We start from the raw sequence: 20,315 nt of genomic DNA on the forward strand, positions 1-20,315 counted from the left end.
CATCATCATTACTATCCATGGCCTCATACAAGGCTTGGCTTGGATACAAAAAGAACGGTCCTAAGATCATCATCATCATTATTATTATCTAGTCAGCCTATTTAGCCTCTTCAAAATCCAATCCAGACTGCGGCTTGTTTTTGTTTATTTTAGTAGGTTTCTGACGTGCTCCGTGTTTCGGTCTTGTCAAAACTCAAATGGCAACCTGCTTTGGGTGTATTCGGCGCTGCTTTAGTTCCAGTGGGTTTAACCCAACTGCTTCCGATGTTAGCAGGCTACCAAGGGTTACTTTGGACATGTTGCATATGGGTAACTTTTGCTCGTCACTAGAGGCTAATACGCTTTACATTACTGTTGCGTGGACATATGCAACACTTTGAGAATACTTGGTATGCAACATATGCATTGCAGGACAGGAGGTAGTCATCGTAAAGAACAGTCAAAGGATCTGCGGTAGCGGAGCAGCGCTGGCCACAGCGCCGCTTGTCCAAAACAAGTCTTACTTCGAAGTTAAACTCCAACAAACAGGTTTGCTTTGAAGGCTCTAGGATATCTGCTCAGTTCTAAAGTTCATTTTGACGCAGGTGTATGGGGCATCGGGGTTGCTACTCGTAAAGCTGACCTGAACCGTGTGCCATTGGGTCAAGACGCGGAAAGCACAGTGCTCACTAGCGAAAGAACGGTACAGCGCAGCAAAGACACCTTACATAAAGTTCAACAGACTATTCAAGAAGGGGATATCATTGTAAGTGGTGTGCTTTAACTCATTTGGACTAGACAGTAAAAAACTCTACACACACACTTGCAAATGCAGGGTGTCACATACGACCACTTAGAGCTGAACTTCTACCTAAACGGCACAGATTTGCACATTCCAGTCACAGGAATAAAAGGTGAAGTCTATCCGGTATTATATGGTGAGTACGAACTTATATTTCAGTCAGAGGGAATCGGCATGTTCCGCGAGATACGGCCAACTCCGCTAAATTTTGCGGAATCACAGAAAGCTAGGGGCTCTAGCCATGGCTGTTTCTTTTCTGTTACTGTCTCATGGCTATCCTTGCTCTGAATACCCTGTGTTGCCTTATCCCATCCTATCACCATTAATCACTCCATTCACACCTTTTCCTTTTTTTTCCCAGTTGACCAGGGAGCCGTCCTAGACGCAGTATTTACTGGGTTCTATCACACGCCACCCTTGGGATTCGAGCAGGTCATGGTGGAGCAGTCTCTCCTGTGAGCTACAGCTCTTGACAGGGTTACCATACTACCCTCTTTGAATGTGCTCTGTTCAGTCCTTGCTTCACAATGCCAATTTTGTGAAGGCTTCATAGGAGCCAGCACAGAAGGGCAAACACTTCCAGCACAAGGTGCTAGGAACTTGTTTGCGAGTGCCCCTGTGTCGAAAAAACAAAGTTCCAGAGCACAACTTCGTCCTGAAACAGAGCACATGAATGTGATAACGATCATTTAGTGCACTGCTTACACATCCACTTAACATCTGTGCTCTTTTATGCTAGTCCAATCTGGGAAGGGTGTATAGTAACACAAATAATAATATAAGTATAGTGACATTTCATAGTTCTTCCCTAGCAAGGTGTAATGTACTGACTTTTTTTCAGATTATTAATAAGTTGTAACGAGGATATTTTGTTTTTACAACCTGAAGAAGTGGAAGAGTTTTTCGATTGAAATGAGCTGTGCTCGTGCATGTTCTGGTTTCGCACTGTAGAATACTACCACATCTCACAAAGTGTCCAGTGCCATGGGGAAGCACCCATATTCCCACTTGTCTTATGTCGTTATTCAGTTCTTTGCCAAGTATGATACAAGTAAGATAAGCATCCAAAATGGGTAGAGATGATTGTGTATGTTATAAGTAAGGCCTGACTTTTTAGGGTTAAACCCGTATACGCCCGATATTTACCCCCCGAACGCAATCTGTAAAATTTGGGTTTAACCCAAATCTACCTGAAAACATCCAGGTCGTGTGGCACACTCATAAGCGTGCTTTAAAATAAAGTTTGATAACATTGCTAAACATTAGTTCCATGTTAAGACAAATTTTTATTAAACAAAAAAAAATCGCCCGAATGCACCCGAATTCCTGACGACAGAATATGCCGTGACGGGATTTAACCCGAATACACCCGAATTTTCAAATGAAAAATATCACCCGATATTTACCACCCGAATCTGGCCAAAAATAAAACCTGAAAAAGTCAGGCCCTAGTTATAAGGAAAACATTACAACAGAGTAAAGTCCTAGTAAAGATGACCTAAGGCACACAATATCAACATTTTTGCCCCCCACTGTGTTCATCAACGCAACAAAAAAAACTGGTGCTTCACAGAGAGTTTCGTCATTAATAGGCGATTTCAGATATTGCCCTTGTGCTCCGCACGGGGGCCCTCCGTCGCCCAAGTCACGCGCATCGCGCAATGCGTCGTGGGAAATGGTTTACATTCGCGCTCCTCTGCCTGTTGCTCGAAGGTGCGGGAGGTGAAGGAGAGAGAAAACCGAAACCGTCTGCGCTCTTCTTCTTCTCTCTGACTCATGAAAACTAAATCCCAAGGTGCAGCGGGGCTTTCGCAACGCGGCGCTCTCTGGTGGGCCATCCATGCAATTTCTGAAATCGTCTATTGGTGGGTCGAAGGTTTCTTATAGAAGGTCTGTTGAACGTTGTGTAAATGAAAGTGTACCCTTTACCTCATTCCATCATGTTCTCAAGGGCACAGCCTAAGAAATGCGGCAGTTCTTCTGTCACGGCTTGTCGTGCAAAACTTGTGCAAATAAAAATGGTTTAGAGAAGTGTAGAGTCAATTGTGCTGACATGTCTGTGCAACCTGAGATTTGATGGCTCTGATTTTTAAAAATTAAGATTAGAAAAGAAGATTAGATTAGAAAATTAAATGAGTCTTTATCTGAGTCTTGAGTGGGTTCAAATAGAGCCTAAAGTTTTCGGGAAATATTTTTTTTTACCAAATTTTTTTTTTTCGGGGGCCAAAAATCGGGGAAATAAACATGTGCTCTAAAATAATCTGAATTTGGGTGGAGAAACTTTCAGTATGTTCAATTTGGGGAGAAATCTGGCTCTATTACTCCAACAAACTATACCGGTTTGGTACAAATGGTGATGTAATTGTGTTTGCTGCCAAACAAGCTAGTATGCACTGCTACAGACGTTTCAGTGAGGGCAATTTGCTTGTTAAAAATGTGGTTTCTCCCCAAAAAGGCAACCTTCAAGTCTCAGTGCAAATTCAGGGAAGAAGCGGGATAAACCCTAAAACTTCAGGCTCTAGTGTTAAACACGTATTGGAGAGCAGTTTTGTAGGTGAGTCGCATGGCCAGCTGAACATTCTTCACCAGAAAGTATGTAACGAAAGCGAGCAGGATATCCATAGCCAAATTTTGGCATGGAACCCAGCCTGGTCCCGACACACCTTGACCCCTCCTCCATGGGAAACTGGGTGTACCCTCACCTGTGTCACCATGCTGACTCGCTGAATCAAATGAGAGTGAGGCGGGCCAGCTTGTGTGGTTAGTGCACGTGATTTCTTGAGTTACATTCCTCTCTGGCAAAATATCGTGCAATACGACATCCTTCCTACGATATTATTTAGAACAGCACATAGAGTAAATAACTGGCTTCATGTATCACATCCCTTACATTTTATAGAATCAAAAAAACAAAGTGTATGACAGCAATTCAAGATGAGCGTAAAATTACACGATGACTCCAGACACGTGCAACTACGCAGCTTCATCGTCTCTGTAACCAGGCTGTTCAGCATTCTCTAAGACACCTCCATGGTCACACGTGACTGGAAAAGTTGCAAGCTACGCTTGTAGAGCTCCGGGTCCACGGCTGTGGCTGCCGTCGTGGTACTGGGTTCGTACACCTAAGTGCGGGAGAAAGAGGATACATCCCTGATACACTCCATCGTTCCCACAGAATTTTTGAACAAATATTGAAGGGTCTTTCAAGGACCTTTTAAGGCTCATCTGCCTTTTTGCCTGGGATGTAAAACACAGCTTATGACTACGGGCATCAACATTTCACTAAAATATTTATAAGCAGGCGTTATCACACAAGCAAACACACGGATTAATTCACAAATGTGCCTGACGACTTCTGAACATTAAAGCTCATAGGATGGAAAGGAAGTTTGATGAATACATACAATGCAGAGTGCTGTGCATATTATGCACTTCTAGTTTCTGCTGCGGATTCGTATTGCAATGAGTGCTAACGCCTGTGATTATGAGCCACGTTACTCCGGAAACGTGGAATTTGCTCCTGGACCTCCACGAGAATAAGAAAAAGATTCAAAATCGAGAGTTCTTCGGGACTGCGGGAAAATTCCAGAGTTTTCCAGACCTTGAAAATGGCATTTTCAAATTCCAGGGTAATCAAAGGTTTCAAGGACCAGTGGGAACCATGTACTCATCATCCGTAGATCAGCGGTACAGTCTAATTAACACTGCGGACACCTTCCATTGACATTGACATTGCCCTTCAAGGAGGTGTATCGGGAGTCGACTGTGAGCAGAGTAGAAGGCATTTGCGGTACACAAACTTTGAAAGCGAGGAAAGATGATAGGGCTGCCATCATAGATGGACATTTCGCTAATCATTGTTCGGCATGGTAGTTTAGGGTTACTGATGGAAGTATAGTCGTGAAACTGCAACACAAGCTACATGACAATGCTCACCTTGCACAGCGCTCGCCGTAACATTAGGTCACGACGTGCAGATAATGCGCGGGAGTAATGACCACAGCACTGCAGTGCTTGGGTTTGCTGCTTCCGTGCTGCAACAGCCGCTACGTGGAAGCCCGCGGTAAGATCCTCCAGCTGGAACTCTGGCTCTGCGTTATCTACGCAAATACAAGGTGCACGTCCATATTTAGCATTGTCCACTTAACGCTGCATCAGTATCATCACTTCACCACTGAAATTTTGCAGAATATTCGCTTTATGTCGTCTGCTTTGAAGTTGGAGACTTGCAGTTGGATGAGCTAGAACAGGGCACTCTTACAAGTGGCACTCTTAAGTTGCGCATCATCTGCTAGAATTTAACGCTCCAAAGCATAGGCCAAGCATCATCTGTGCCCTCTTGCACCTCCTTGCACCTAGTAGTGAACTGTACAGAACTGCACACAGCTTCTCACCAGGGGACCGTGCTTTTATTGAGACCCTTGGTGCCTCTTTTGCTTCTGTTTTTTTACTATGCTCCGAGAGAATATAAGAGCTACAGTCCTAGAGGTACACCTCGGAAATGTGGTCCACACATTGAGAGTGGGCAGAATACGCACATTGAGAGAATACGGGAGACTCCACACGGACAGGGAAGTCGACTGACATGTTTTGTTAACGTAGCAAATATATCACATGTTTGCTTCAAAAGCGTGCAAATGTGCTTTAGGTAGGTCGTGTGACGGGTGTTTTCGCAACATGATCAGTGGGCGCTACGTTGGGACTTGAAGGCATCATGCTCCCGCCAAAGCCAATCACAGAAACCTTTAGGTTTGTGGGTGGAGTTTCACCTGTGGGGGCTGACTTGTCTCGAAGTATAGCTACCTTAAATTTTAAAACGCAGGGGGCGCATAAACTAAAAAATCACTGTCGAGTTTCGAATGCTGATGATGCCAGTAACATCCTAAATAACGCACGTACACGAAAGGATTCATAACAAAGCTCTCTGTAACACACGTGCAGTAGCTCACCTGATGATGAATCACCCCCCAATTCCTTGCGACAGAACTCGACCACTTGCTGTGTCAACTCTTCTCCTGCCAGGTCCTTCGATATGCCGATGCGGGCAAACACACGGGCCGCCGAGTACCGTTCCCGAGCCGAGCTCCGTTTGGTCGCGGACTCGTCTTTGGGACGCGCATCCTTCACGAGGCTGGACCAGTCAATGTCCAGCACATCTGAAATGGCTGCAGACATTACACTTCGTAGTATATGCTCCCTAATTCTCGGGGATCTTACTTGTTTTTTCCTCGTCTAGTGCTTTGTCCTTGGACTCATCTATCAGTGCCTCCAGTTCGTCATCACTGATGGGATCAAACTCTTCGGCAGTACCCAGGCCTTTTGTAACATTATAAAATTAACTTAATTAATTTAATCTTAATTTAATTAACTTGATTAATTAACATTAGTATAGACATGAACTAAATCCCTCGTTTCTTAGCTTGTGAAGTGTAAATCACTATTCGTACCTCCTTCCCCAGAGTGGTGAGAGTCTGCAGGGCTAATGGGAACCGCATCCACCTCGATTCTAGAGGATTAAGAAACGTCCATACTTGAACTATGTTAGTAAATAACTTGTTAATTCTGTAAGTGAACCCAGTACAAAGCCTGTCTCCAAAGGCACAAATAATGCACAAGGTGTTGTCAACCTGTGTGTGTATGGGCCAAAGCACCAAGCTCTTATCGATTGGAGATCTATGCCTTCCTTTCACTTTAAGATAATGCTCTGGATGCTGCACAGAAAAAAGCTTGGCTCCTGACACTTTTTTCATTTCATGACTGGTCCGATTTCCTTTTTCAGCCAATGACAAACCCTTGCACAACATCAGAAGTCCTGCTTTTAGTATGAAAAGAAGTGCATGTGTTGTACACACAAACACAAATGACACTGCATGCCTTGTATGAATCCATATCTCAATGAAAGCAAGGACTGAGTACAAGAGCAATAACAAAACAATAGGATGAAACAATAAAAGTAGTTAGTTCTATGCAATGTCTCTTGGTGTCCTGTCCCATTGTTCTTTTGATCACGTGTATCGCGTTTATGTATGTGTGCCAATTTAAGAAACGTAGAAAGGTGAGAATACGTACAGGTTTGCCTCAGCTGCCTCTTCTAATTTGTCTTGGCTGACCTGGTCATTGTGACTGTCAGATGATGGTTCCTTTGTTACAAACTCCTAGAAAGAGCATGAGACAGAACCACATGAACGCATAAATGCTCACAACAGCCGATTCCATGAAGAGGATATAGATATATATATAGATAAGATAAATAGCCCTATTTGTTCTAAATGCTAACACCACGCTAAAGGGATTTTCTTGCCATAACCAGTTTCATCAACTGGAGTATGCCAATAAATTGTTTGAGTTCTTTTCAGTTGAATGTACAGTCTGAATAAACATTTGTTTATGATTTCAAAATCTTATTTGACATTGTGATGTCAAGCAAATTTTGGTGCAATCAAGGTATGTATACATTTAATGTAGTTACCTTGCAAATAAAACAAGTCTGTTCACTAAACAATTGCTAATGAGTAAAGTTCCAGAGTGGTTCATAGCACAGGCTGTCAAGAATCTCACCAAAGTAGGGTCATCTCTGGTCAGTATATCATCTTCGTCGTCACTCCAGTCACTGAATGTTTCTGATGCTGCTGCCTTCTGCTCCTGGACATCTGCATATGTACAGACAGGACCTTAGTGTCCACTAATGTCATTCATAAACAGTAGTGTTACAATTCGAATGGGGTAAGAACTGAACAAGGCAAGGCAAGCAAAGACACACGGTTAATGTATTGCAACGCTATGCTCATGTGTGACATTTTTATTTCTTCAATCATTAAAGCATGCTATAGTGTACATTTTTCATGTGTTGGTGCATCTTGCAGCACAGGCTGCTGTAAACTTTGTCCCATGGGAATGCAAAAATTCTGCTTTGCAATATGTGCAGACAAATACAGCATGAAAGTAAGGACTCACTGTCATTTTCGTCATCTGACTTGCATTCCTCTACCAACACCATGTGCTTGCTACTGTCAGAAACTTCTCCCTTGGCAGGGGATTCTTCCTCGCTGTCTTCTGTAAGTGGAGATGCTGCGTCTACTTTAGGGGCTACCACTGTGGTGGTGGTAAGAAAAGCTGTCTCAGCTGTCATATTGAAAAGGCACACCAGAAAGAGCACATGACACTGTTCTTTCCAAATCTTCCAGCATATATTTTGAAAACGCTCTAAACGTCCCTAAATTTGGTTTGACTAGCATAGTCAATGTAGTAGTGATAGTCATACCATAGGTATTTGTACAAGAATGCTGCTGCGACACAGGCTTGTGAAACTGGCACTCTCGGATATCAGGGATAAACAAACCACTTCAAATCCTATTTTGCTATAATCACATTATGTAGGTTTTTGCTGAAAAAAAAAATGCTGGACCTAATTATTTTCAGTCAGAAATGTAGAAAATGATTTTCAAGGAAATCCTTTAAATCTTTTTTTTTTGTTACTTTGGGGTCAGATTTCTACAAAGCTCCATATCTTGGTACCTTCTCTGCTTCATAAAATTTGGCAAAAGTTGTATAAAGCTTCAGTTGGTAGAAGCCATTTTTCATAAGTATCTTTTGAGCTCTCTTACTGCATTAATAGTGTTATGTTCACTTGTATATACATATAGCTATACGACTATCACCTTCAGGAATGCTTGTGTCAGGGGATTGCTCCCTTCTCTCAGAAACTGCCTCCCTGCTTGAACGAGCGGCTGTCTTCTCCTGGGGCCTCCCTGGTGATGAGCCACGACTTCCATTGGATGATCTATCATCCTTCACGTCCACTTCACGGGCACTCACGTCATCCTCCCTTTTGGTGTTCTCCTACGAATTTTTGAAGTTTAAATATTTTGACGCAGAACTTGCATCTTTCCGATCGTTTAAAATGTGGACCCCTAACAAATTTTGAGCGAAATTTTTTTCATAAAATTAATCGATTTAATTAACTCACCATAGTAAACTGCGTGTGCAAAACCTCGCGGACCTCTCCACCGGAGAGAGCCTCGCTAAATTGTTTGTTCTATCTCACCGTTTTGCGGCAAACGTAATTCGTGGCCTCATCAGATGCAACTTCTTTTGTCACACAATAATTCACACCTGCCATGCAATACGAGGTGTTGTGCATTTTTATGATCCTCAGTCTCACCCTGACAATCCTGTCCTTATGTGCAGTTCTTTTTCGTTCGTAGCTTCGTGCAGGAGATGAGGAGCGGGAGCAGACTCCTCCACGGCTATCTCTGTTTACCACCCTGTAATACAAGCGGCGCTACCTTTGACACACGCACTCGGGTGCGTCTTATGTTGTCAAGTCAGCTACTACTGCCAGCATGTGACACTTAGAAAACCTAGTTGAGAAAACATTGGCAGTGACCAAGCAGTCAAAATGTTTTGTATAAGCCTCTGCGTAGCGCTCGAATCCAAACTTTAGAAAGGTAACCACAGGTCCATGCACATACCTGGATTCCCTCTCCCTGCCATCTTCATCACGACGACCGTAACGGCTCGAACTGGACTCTTCAGACGCTGGATCTGCACGGCACAAGCATGCAACATCGTGACACAACATCTACAAAAATTCCTGAGGCATTTAAAATCACACGTGCTGCTTTTCCTGAATTATCCTTTGGGGAAGAAAAAAAAGTGTAGTGCGTCCACGAAGACACCATAATGCCCAGATTCATACAAACTTGTGTGTCGGGTCGCGAGTACCAGCTTACTGTACTTTACGAGTTCTTTACGAGTTTGCTCGAGTTTGCTTGTACGAGTGCTACGAGTTTGTCGAGCAGAAAGTCATCGTGCCTAGATAAGCTTATAATCATTAGAGCCTGAAGTTCTCAGGAAATTTTTTTCTTCTAAATTCGGGGAGTAAAAATCAGGTAAATACATAAACATGTGCTCAAAATTCATTTGAATTCGGGTGGAAAAACTTCCAGTATGCTATATTCGGGGAGAAATCGGGCTCAGTTACTCAAACTGACAGTACTGGTTTGGTACAAACGGTGATGTAACTACATTTCCTGCTAAACAAGCTAGTGTGCGCTCCCACAGACGTCTCAGTGAGGGCAATTCACCGGGTTTCAAATCAGGTTTCACCCTAAAGAGGCAACCTTCGATTCGGGGTGTAAATTCGGGGAAGAATCGGGTTAAACCCTAAAACTTCAGGCTCTAATGATCCTTATGAGACAATGCACCAATAAAGCATGCAGCTCAGTGAACAGTTCACTCACCCAACCGTGAGGGTCGCTTATGATCCCGTCTTCCAGAATCGCCCCGCAGGTCGGAAACACGATGCGGCTCTGGCCTGTCCCCTCTGTAGCCGTCCCCACGTTCGTACGGGTCCCTTACATCTTCCCCTCTTGAATCTCCCCTGCCCCTGGAGTCCATGTGATCAGACTTTGAGCCATACGCCGATGGCCTACTGTCTGGTCTGCCGTCTGCTCTGCTGTCAGACTCCCCACGTGACCTCTCTCCTCCGCGCGTGTCCCCTCCTCTCCTATCCCTCTCCATCCGCATGCCCCCTTTGGGATGTGGCTCAGAGCGACTCAAGTGCTCCGGTCGCCTACCGTCCCTGGACCCACGATCCCTGGGCTCGGAACGATGGCCGCCGTAGCCGTCCCCGTAGTAGTCACGACCTCGGTCCATTTTGGGATCTGGTGGACGACCGTAGTAGTCATCACCACGGCCGTATCCTTCCTGCCGCGGCTCGTAGGGCAGGTCACGTTCCATCCTGGGTGGCTCTTTACACCGCATGTCCATCCGGTGATCACCCCTGTCGTGGCGATAATCGGACGACCTGTAGGAGTCGCCTCTCATGTCGCCCCTGCTGTAGGGGTCGCCTCGAGGCTCCCTCTCCGGGCGGCCGTCTCCGCCCTTTCCGTATGGGTCGCCCCTGTGGTAGTCCGACTTCGGATCCATGCGTCCATGATAGTCCGAACGCGAACCGCCGCGTTCGTGGTAATCGGGACGTCCGTCGGGACGGGGGTCTCCCTTGTGAGGGTCCGAACGGCTGTCCACGCGTCTGTAGGAATCGCCGCGCCCGTCGGGTGGAGGGTGGGGGTAAGGGTCACGGCGCATGTCGGAGCTCCTCTGGTCGCCCTTGCCCTTGGAGAGGTCCGGTCCCCGCGAGCGCCCTCCCTGTGGGGAGTGGGGATACTCAGACATGCGGTGCATGTCCACGTCGATTCTGCTACGAGAGATGCTGCCCATAGAAGGTGATGTCGACCTGTCGAAGAAGTATTGTAACTTTTAGAGCAGAAAATACTGCAATTACATCCGACGCAACCAGATAGATATTGAGCAAACTAGATGACCTAAAGAAGATAGCGAGCCGTACCTAGAATGATGGTAATCCGATCGCCTGCTGTCGCGGCTCCGGCCGCCCTCGTGGCATCCCCGGTCTCCGCCGTACCGGTCGCCTTGTTCCGGCATAACTTCACCAGGCTGAAAAACACAATTGAGACTGATAAAAAAAAAATCTGCGATGATCATGACGTTGAGAAAGCAGGGGACTGTCAATGTGCATGACGCGCATTAACACGTTGCTCATTATGTGGTCTCTAGACAGTGGTGGTCTTGAGCACTATTGAGCACTTCAGGAAATCTCCCAGGTTCAACTTTGATGAAACGGCGCTATGCATACATGGTCAACTACACCCGAGGAAAGGCTGAGGCCCCATGAGCATTCCCCTAAGCTATGCCCCTGCTCAGAATGTAAAACATGTGGGAAAAAAAAAAAAAAAAGTACCAACATTTTGGCGCACAAGTTTCAGGTGCGGTAATTACGCGACCATCTTAACCATGAGAGTAGATACGGTACATTGTTCCTCCGCATATTTTGCACTTTATTGAAGCATACTAGTATACCGCGCTCTAGAGAGTGCTAAACTTTCTGAACAGCTGAAGCTCCGATTCTCGTTAATTCTGCGACGTAATAATAAAAATGCAGCTGCGTGCCCCAACCAGACCTCCAAAGCGAGACATGCGTACCTCAAGAGTATCATCCTCCACCGTTTCATGACGGTGCCGATGGGGTGGAGGTGGGGGCTCGGCATAGCCATCGTCCCTCTTGCGGCTACCTTGGTGTCCCCGACCTTCCGACTCTCCGGAGTATCGAGGCTCGTAGCTTCCTTTGGGATGTGAACCATGCTCTTCTCTTCCATGCCGTCTAAGCATTAAGTTTAAAGATTACAGCATTAAGTAAAAAGATTAACGCGTCATTAAGAACTAGGGGTCTGTGAACGTTCAAGTTCTCGAGTTCAAATCAAATATCCATCACTCAAATATATTTTGCCGAATATTCGGTTTTCTGAATATTCGAGTCTTCCTCGAATATGAATGACGCCACCCATAAAGTGGGCTTCACCTGATGCTTCTCCGCACGAGGTGAAGCCAGCTTTACGAAATTGCCAGAGCTGCAGGACCATTGTTGCTTAGCTTAAGATAACGTCAGCATAAGTTAATAGTGTATACTTCGCCTGAGGAAGGAGTGGCGTCCCTCCCCCGTGCACTTTAGCAGTGCCGGCGGGGGATTTGGATTTGATGTCTCAGAGGTTGGCCTACAGACCAGGAACGAAAAGGGTGTCTTAAAGACGTCCCTTACGTTCAAAATTTCAGCAACGCAACTTTCCCAGGTGAGATACGTTCATGGCAAGCAGAGGCAGGATGCAACTTCATTTGTTTCACAAGTGACCTGTGGATGTTCAGGAGCAAGTACAGCCTCATCTGTGTAACACGCATTGCCCCGACATCGAGTTTTTGAAATCAAGATAATTACACCAGTAAGCGTAGACTCACCTGAAAAGCAGGAAACGCTATCATGTAAAATTAAAGAGTAGGGGCTTCCCACAGAAGAACTGCGTGTCTCACTTGCGACAGTTAATGTCAGAAAAATTACACTAAAGCCATGGGGTGTAAAAATTGCATTGGTGCAAAAGGCTTATATTGTAAAATTTGCATAAATATTCGATTCAGTTTTTTCCCCCCCATTCAATTCAACTTCAACTACAGTTGCCGACCGATTTTTCAGACATGCTCGATTATTCGGACTCTTTCGCGGAACGGTTGCGGGTCCCATAGAGGTGATGTATCAGAACGTCCAAAATTTCGGACGCCGTGCAGCTCCGTCGCTCGATATTTCAGACTCTGTCCGCCCAACCCGCAAATTTCTCTCATGGGGTGACTGAAAACATTGGTATCATCTGAAATTCGGACAAAAAGAAATCAACCAACTAAAGTATTGAGGCAAAAAAATAGGCAGTGATGATTGTTGATTTTCCATTCCTCTGAGTAGAAGAGGTCTGCCGTAGCGCTTTTGCGTCTTCGTTTTTGGCCAACGGCCCAGCACGTGCTGTCCACCCGCGAGTCGCGCGGCAGCGCTGTAAAGCGAGCTTCACCTAAAGCACGCATGCTTTAGGTGAAGCCGACTTGCAGACTTGATGACGGCGGTGCCTCTGTCAACGTACTTACAGTGACGAAATGTCGCTTCGGGAAATAGAAGCTGATGTTATCAGGCAGAGCTGGAAGCGCGTTAGGAAAGCATCGACAAATTTTTCCAGCCTACTAGGGCTTAGTAAAGTATATTTTGAAGCGAAATTCGTTTTTTCGGACTGCTCGATTATTCGGACTCTTGCGCGATCCCCGCCAAGTCCGAAAAATCGGATGGCGACTGTATTCGGATTCGCACACCCTTATTAAGAAGAAAGATCCGTTAAGGAACCTAGCCCAGATGAACTTACTCAGACTCTTTCTTTCTGGGCTCGCGCGGAGGTGGATCAACCAGAGACGGGGAATCCCTTCGAGGTCTCTTTGAGGGAGGTGCGCCATACTTGTCGCTCGTGCTCCTGTGTAGATGCGGAGGAGTCATAGACTCGTGTGCTGGTAGCAGAGCGGGGGAGCGACCTCTTGGAGGACCGTGCCTCGGCGCATCTCCGGCCCCCTGGCTACGGCCCACAGCTTCACGTTCTCGGCTGCGCCTCGGAGCATCCCTGGCCCCGTGTCTACTGCCCCGCGAGGAGGAGACTGGGGGTAACAGGTCTGGAGACACACTGTCACGACCCGAAGGCTCAGACTGTCCAGTAGTTCGCGTGCTGCTGCGATGCTGCAATCAATCGAACCTGTCCTCAATTTCTTGACTGCACCTATTACTCACGCTTCGAACTACACGAATCCAAAATTATGGGGGAAAACTATGTCCCTCCATTATATTTAGATCCTGAAATTTTCTAGAGATATTTTTTTTCTAAATTCGGGGAGTAAAAATCGGGTAAAACAACATGCGCTCTAAATTCATACAAATTCGGGTGGAAAATCTTCCAGTACGCTAAAGTCGGGGAGAAATCAGGCTCAGTTACTCAAACTAACTGAACTGGTTCGGTACAAATGGTGATATAACTGTGCTTTTCTGCCAAACAAGTTAGTGTGCATTCCTAGAGACGTCTCAGTGAGAGCAAGTTGTTGGGTAAAGGTCAGGTTTCACCCTAAAGAGGCAACCTTCAATTCAGAGGTTGCAAATTCGGGGAAGAATCGGGTTAAACACTAAAACTTGAGGACTGGCGTACTCGAAGGGGGGAAAACGAAGCACGTGTGGAAAAATAACAGCGTACGTTTCGAGCGAACAGAGGATGTTCAACGTACCGCCCAGCCCACTAGTGGGCTGCAAATTGAAGCAGCATGTGTAACATGTATCTTGCGTACCTGGCAGTCCATTTTATTTCCATTTATTTCCATTTTAATTTATATTCCTAAGTACGACAGATGCACTCACTTGTGCCTTCAGCTGGCGCTCCCTTTCACGGCGCCTCTTAGAAGACTTCTTCTTCTTCCTCACTTTTGGCTGGACAACTTGGACAGGTTGCTTTGAGCTGAAGAGAGATTGTATTTCAGGTCAGGAAGTGTCCATACAGCAATGCCTCACCAAGCGGAGAACACACTTACTCTATGTTAACGCAAATATATCTAAACAAGGCCCTTTAGAGTGCTTTCATGCTGTGTAAAACGACCACACGAACGCCGCCTACCCAATCAATAAATAAATCAATGAATGTTGCCTACCCAATCAATAAATGTTGAATGGGGGGGGGGGGAGAAAACCCTGTTATCGTTGCTGTAACTCAAAAGCTTTCCTGTACTAACTATAAACTTCCTTCCAAATAGGTATTTTGTTTTCCAATCTTACCAGGAGCATTGACGTTACCCAGCAGTAAATGTAAATGCTGAATGAATATGGAAACGTTTAACATCCATATTATCATCATCACCAATCAATCAATCAATCATACTGCCCCTAGTTTTGACCCTGCGTGTCCCATTGTCACCTCTCACTAGTAAGAAATAAGGCGACAGAGTTCGTCTTCTCCATGTCATGTGTATCGTATAAATTTTCTTATCTGTCCACAGAATAGGATCGTCACCAGAGAATTTCCTTTCCTTATTTCGTTCCTTATTTTTTCTCGTTTGTTTTCCTTAAAGGTAGTGACAAAGAGGTTGTGGCACACATAACAATACTGGACAGACTTGAGCACATGTTTCCGAGAGTCTGAAAACTCTAGATCTCGCTTACACAGACAGCTTTCTCTTGGCATCTGACACTGCTCCAGGACTGGGAGTCCTAGGACCACGGGACCTGGCATAGCTGTCGTACTCTGGGTCCTGCCTGCGTCTTGGCAGTGGCGACCGTCCTTCACCACCCTCCCTTCCGGCAGCCTGCCTTTCTCTCCCGTGACTGAAAAAAAATAATTAAAATGCGACCGAAACAATTTTGCCATTACAGGTATCCCAAATGCAGAGCAAAAATTAACATGTACTTATTCTTATGTCTTATCAATGTCTTATAAAGCCACAGATGGACCTATGTGATGGTTAGTCCTATAAAGCCGTCGCTCTAAAGGGACTGTCGGATCGCTGGATTTATTAAACTTTTCTCAAAGGTGTGCCATCATTGGACGCTTACAGAATGATGTTTTCTTGTTTTTGCCAGAGAGGGAATTGCGCCATACCCTCAACATCCGTCGTCTGCTCTTGTCACATATTCCATCGAATAACAGTGAAACTACACCAGTATTTCGCGTGGGATTTTCGATACCGTGATGAGTGGTCCGCAAGGGATTAACGACACTATAGTTTTGAAATCTATTGAAACAGTTGCGACCGTCCCTTTAGCAGACGGTTGCGTTACAGACTGTATAACGACTATCTACAACTGCAAACACGGTGCTGTTACCGTGGGACGTCTCTGTGTTCTGCTCGCGAATGCGATGTGCCCGAGCGAGGCGCATCTCTCCCCCTGGAGAAGGACGCGGCGGGGGGAGGAGGTTCGGGCACTCCTCGACGGCCGGCGGGGCGCTCATCCCCGCCGCCCCTGTGCCGATATCTCCCATGGTCGGAAGGCGACGGGGGTGCAGCAGCATTAGATCCCGACCGCACAGCCACTGGGGACGCCTCTCCAGAAGAGCTAGAGCTTGACGAGTCGTCACTGTCATCGTCAGAGCTAGAGCTCGAAGAATCCGACGAAGAGGAGTCGGAATCACTCGAGGATTCACTGCTCCCGCTGAAGGATGCTGGGGCCTGCAGGATTGCCGTAAAATTTACATTGGTGGCCTTTCATTTAATTTATTAATCATTATCATTATTCATATTTCACTATATTAATCAGGCTAGCTAATTAATCGAGTTAATAAAGAAATTAATGATGAAATAATCAATCCAATAAAACATTAATTAAGTATATTAATTTAATTGAGTTAATAAACAAATTAATAATGAAATAATCAATCCAATTAAACATTAATCAAGTACATTAATTTAATTAATTTAATATTACACCAAACCGTAACTAAGAAGCGTTACATGAAATTTCCTAACTGTCAGCCACATTAACGATCGTAGGGACGTGAATTCTACGTCAAAAGTTGTACACATAGAAGCATATACACTGAGCGTGCAGGGGTAACACGCGCGGAAGAGTAAAACGTACCTGATGCGTGTGTGTGGCACGTACAGTCTTTGTTATTGTTACGTGACCACTAGCTGGTATACTACTACTGCTAGCACCAGCCCCAACACTTGGGCGATTCTCCTTCTGCAGCATTTCCAATTCTCGCTGCAGTTGTTGTCGCTTCATTTCCAGTGACAATTCTTCCTTGTAATCCAATGAAGCTTCGTCTAGTGGCCAATCTGGACGTTACGGAGAACATTACATTCGGATCAATACATCAAATCAATCAATTAATCAGTCAATCAACCATCAATAGAACCAAAGCCTCCGTTGTACTCTGCAAGCAGGCTGGAACACAAAAACTGACAAACACAATATAGAAAAAGCCAGTAAGTTGAAATGCTATTCGGCAAATCGTACCCCGCGATCAATCGCGTGCTAGCACTCACCGTCTGAAGCTCCCTCCCAGTTCTTAGGAGGCTTTGTTTCCTTTGCAGGTCGCACTTCCTCTTCCTCAGATGAAGGGGTGCGAGGGCGTGTCACGACAACTGTTGACTTAATTTTACTTTCATTGTCTAACCGACGTGTTCGGCTATTGCTCCCACCACCTGATGACAGCTTCCTTTTCTGAAACCACGAGGCACATACTGTACCTAAAATGCTCAAACCACTATCTTTCAACATTACCTTTGGTGATGGCGACCTGCTTCGTGATTCACGGACATCTTGTTGCTTGTGTCGCACCTTGTGTCGCAGATCTTTCTGTGATGGCTCCCTGTAGCAAGGAATCGGGATGACCTCATTTCAATTAGAATTTATTTTAACAGATATGTGTGAGGCACGGACAAAAGATATAGGAAGACAGACAACTTATGAACTGCATGACAGCGTAATTGTGAGCAGACTAAACGGAGTTGCTGTGCCTCACACTGAATTCTATGAAATAAATATACAAAGTTCCGATATGGCCCTCAACGTAAATCTGTACTGCAATCGCTGCACGCGAGTTTTACAGTAATCGAGGTAATAGCTATACTGAAAATTGCGTGTGTGCATTCTGGAGCTCTTTGCTTGTGTAACACTTTAATAAGTTATGTTGCGTTAATAGCATTACACAACAGTTTTGTGTTCTTTGGAGTGTAAAACAAGAAACACTTGCAAAAATTCAACCCCTTCATCAGAGGTCGGAACTTGCAACCCCTTTATACATCATCGCCTCAGCTCACTGTTTGCTCATGACACACGAAGCAGACAGGACGAGGATGTCTGTCTCGTCCACTTCATGTGTCGTCTGCATCTTTACCCCCAACTCTGGGTCATGTCTTTTACAACAAACTCATCCTCAACGAGCATGAGTGGATATGGGTGAGCATGAATCATGAGTGATTTATGGCACGGCCTTTGTGTCTTTTAGAATATGTGACAAAAATGAATAGATGGCGCTTTTGGTGGGCTGTTTCGATAAAAGTTTTGGGCGCAGTACGTTCGCCATATAAACAACGAACCTTTCTGCCTTCTGCGTCTTTGACGATGTGGATGAGGAAGGTGGGTATGCCTCGTGTTGGTAGCGGCATTTAGAGCCGTAGGAGCAGATACCGCTACGCATCCAGTTCCTGCACTTTTCTCCTGGATCGCTACTGCGACTGTGTCTCTGTACGCGAAGACAAATACACGTTTCACAGATTCGGTCATATGCTATACTCAACTGTACTTGTTCTGCTGACAAGTATGGGAGCCGCAGGCTGCATACCTCTTGTGTGCTTACTGCGCCGGGACCAAGTCTTTCAAACACACTGGGACGACGAGGGGCATCAGTGCTGTCTTTTACATTCTCAACCGTTACTTTTCTTTGAATCTTACTTGACATCTGTGCGAAATAGAATGGTGTGAACGTGCTTTCTACATCACATGCAAGTCAGCCCAGCCTGGTGATCCGGATCCTGCAGTGGCATACCTTGGTCTGATACAGCGTCTGAAGTCATAACGCCTACTTCACTTCTCACAAGAGTGAACTGTAGCTATGATATATCTGTTCTGATGTGTTGATTATGTTTCGGCCCAAGACAAGCGGGAGTACACATTAAAAGCACAATAGCGACCGACAGTCACATTCACAAATCAACCATTCATATAAACACAACAGTGCGCATGCGCGTCAATACTCTGCACTGTTGCTCGACGCCACCTTGCCTCCGCCAGTCCCAGCGGAACAAAACGGCTTCAAGATAGCAGCAATAAAGAACATGATCCGTGCTGTCGGCTTTCGAACTCCTCTAGGACGCGCTATTTACGCTGCGTTGTCAGAGGCTCTGTGCGTTGTCTACCCCATGGTCCACCCGATACAAAGGGGTATCATCATCGTCATCTAACCGTTGAAACTAAAGGGCTCGGACAAGTTTCTTTTTATGTCTTAGCAAGTGTCGATGTTTTTCTTTTAAATTTCATGTTAGCGCTGCGAAGCAACTGTATGACCGGCGTACAGACGTAGACAAACAGACAGGGGAGTTAGCATGTGTCCTGGGCCGGCTTCAGGGGGAACTGTGCCGACATTAGGTTTCAATCGTTATTTGTTCTTTACATTACAAGTTGGGAATTTCAGTTACTTCCTTTCTATTGTTGGAGGGTCCCAGGTGTACTTGAACCCGAAGTGTTCCATCGGTTGACCGGAGTGTTCCGCATTCCACCTGGAAACGAGGTGGAAGAAAAACGAAAATGTGGTGCGGAGGGAGGAAAATGCGATCGGGTACCGTCATTTTCGGCATATGTCGATATATTTCGTAAAATATTTCGGTGGTTCTATAGAGGGACTTGCCATGGAGAAGGAGGATTTCACCATCGTTTCCCTCTCCCAAATGCACTACCAAGGGTACGATTCCGCGGGGGGGAACCACCCTATACTAAATCCCTCACCCCATGGCTACGCCGCTGCAAGAGCAATATCTACCTTTTTTCACAATGGCCTATGCTCATGCGTACGACCTTGGGGCGCCGGAGAGGGTTATCTCCGTCGTCACTAGATGGCGTAGCATGGGGGACAACGGCAACGGAAGTGGGGACCAGTGGGGAGACCGCACAAACGCCGCGAGCTCGTCTGTCCCACTCGGGACCGGTTTTGGTCCTTTTGTGCTACCCACGTGGGTTTGTTTTGACGCGCTCCGAGCATGGTTCGCTGGAGGGCCCCTAGGATACTAGAGTCACTACTTAGTGACGCGCGTCGCGACACGCGTTGTATCCCAGAGTCACTATTTAGTGACTCTGGGATACGACGCGTATGTGAAAAATGTCCTTTCCGAGTTTTTCGGAACATGCCGAATTTCCAAAAAATAACAAATAAGGAACCCTATACAATGCCAATGTCCCCGACAAAAGCCCCGCAGCACAAACTATAGGTCGAACTGTACAAAAACCAAGCAGCGCCCTTTGCTCCCACGTGTACCTCAATGAGAAACTAATACTCCGGGCGAGATTTCTTTATTAATCGCATACGCTATGCATCTCCTATATATGCTGCAGGAAACAAATCAATACCGAGGATATAAGGTGGTAGCAATGTGGGAGAGGTAAACATTGCTTCCAGCGCCGCGTGTC

The 20,315-nt window shown here is 45.7% G+C and overlaps 2 protein-coding genes across 4 annotated transcripts; one reads left to right on the top strand and one right to left on the bottom strand.

Annotated features, from left to right (window-relative positions):
• The first annotated feature begins 116 nt into the window (after positions 1-116).
• Positions 117-2,817, top strand: LOC135366145 (SPRY domain-containing protein 7-like). Its single transcript, XM_064598798.1, has 5 exons — positions 117-309; positions 412-528; positions 585-745; positions 815-917; positions 1,143-2,817. The coding sequence occupies exons 1-5, from the start codon at positions 198-200 to the stop codon at positions 1,238-1,240; spliced, it is 591 nt and encodes a 196-aa protein (XP_064454868.1). The 5' UTR covers positions 117-197; the 3' UTR covers positions 1,241-2,817.
• An 833-nt stretch (positions 2,818-3,650) lies between these two features.
• Positions 3,651-18,886, bottom strand: LOC135366985 (zinc finger CCCH domain-containing protein 13-like). Of its 3 annotated transcripts, none has more exons than XM_064600026.1 (24): positions 18,682-18,886; positions 18,478-18,594; positions 18,233-18,378; positions 17,415-17,502; positions 17,177-17,354; positions 16,767-16,966; positions 16,014-16,357; positions 15,354-15,515; positions 14,559-14,655; positions 13,531-13,892; positions 11,783-11,960; positions 11,130-11,236; positions 10,024-11,018; positions 9,253-9,325; positions 8,943-9,045; positions 8,440-8,620; positions 7,736-7,834; positions 7,340-7,431; positions 6,851-6,936; positions 6,229-6,287; positions 5,999-6,097; positions 5,731-5,946; positions 4,718-4,881; positions 3,651-3,903 (listed from the first exon to the last, which is right to left on the bottom strand). In XM_064600026.1, exons 2-24 carry the CDS (start codon positions 18,592-18,594, stop codon positions 3,799-3,801), a joined length of 4,251 nt encoding a protein of 1,416 aa, XP_064456096.1. In that variant the 5' UTR covers positions 18,682-18,886; the 3' UTR covers positions 3,651-3,798. The 3 variants fall into 3 exon arrangements, with proteins under 3 accessions (XP_064456096.1, XP_064456095.1, XP_064456094.1); XM_064600025.1 differs by having other exon boundaries at positions 5,731-5,937; positions 7,736-7,873; XM_064600024.1 differs by having other exon boundaries at positions 7,736-7,873.
• Positions 18,887-20,315: the final 1,429 nt, after the last annotated feature.

Source organism: Ornithodoros turicata, chromosome 8 (genome assembly GCF_037126465.1).
Source record: "Ornithodoros turicata isolate Travis chromosome 8, ASM3712646v1, whole genome shotgun sequence".
NCBI classification, from domain to species: domain Eukaryota; kingdom Metazoa; phylum Arthropoda; class Arachnida; order Ixodida; family Argasidae; genus Ornithodoros; species Ornithodoros turicata.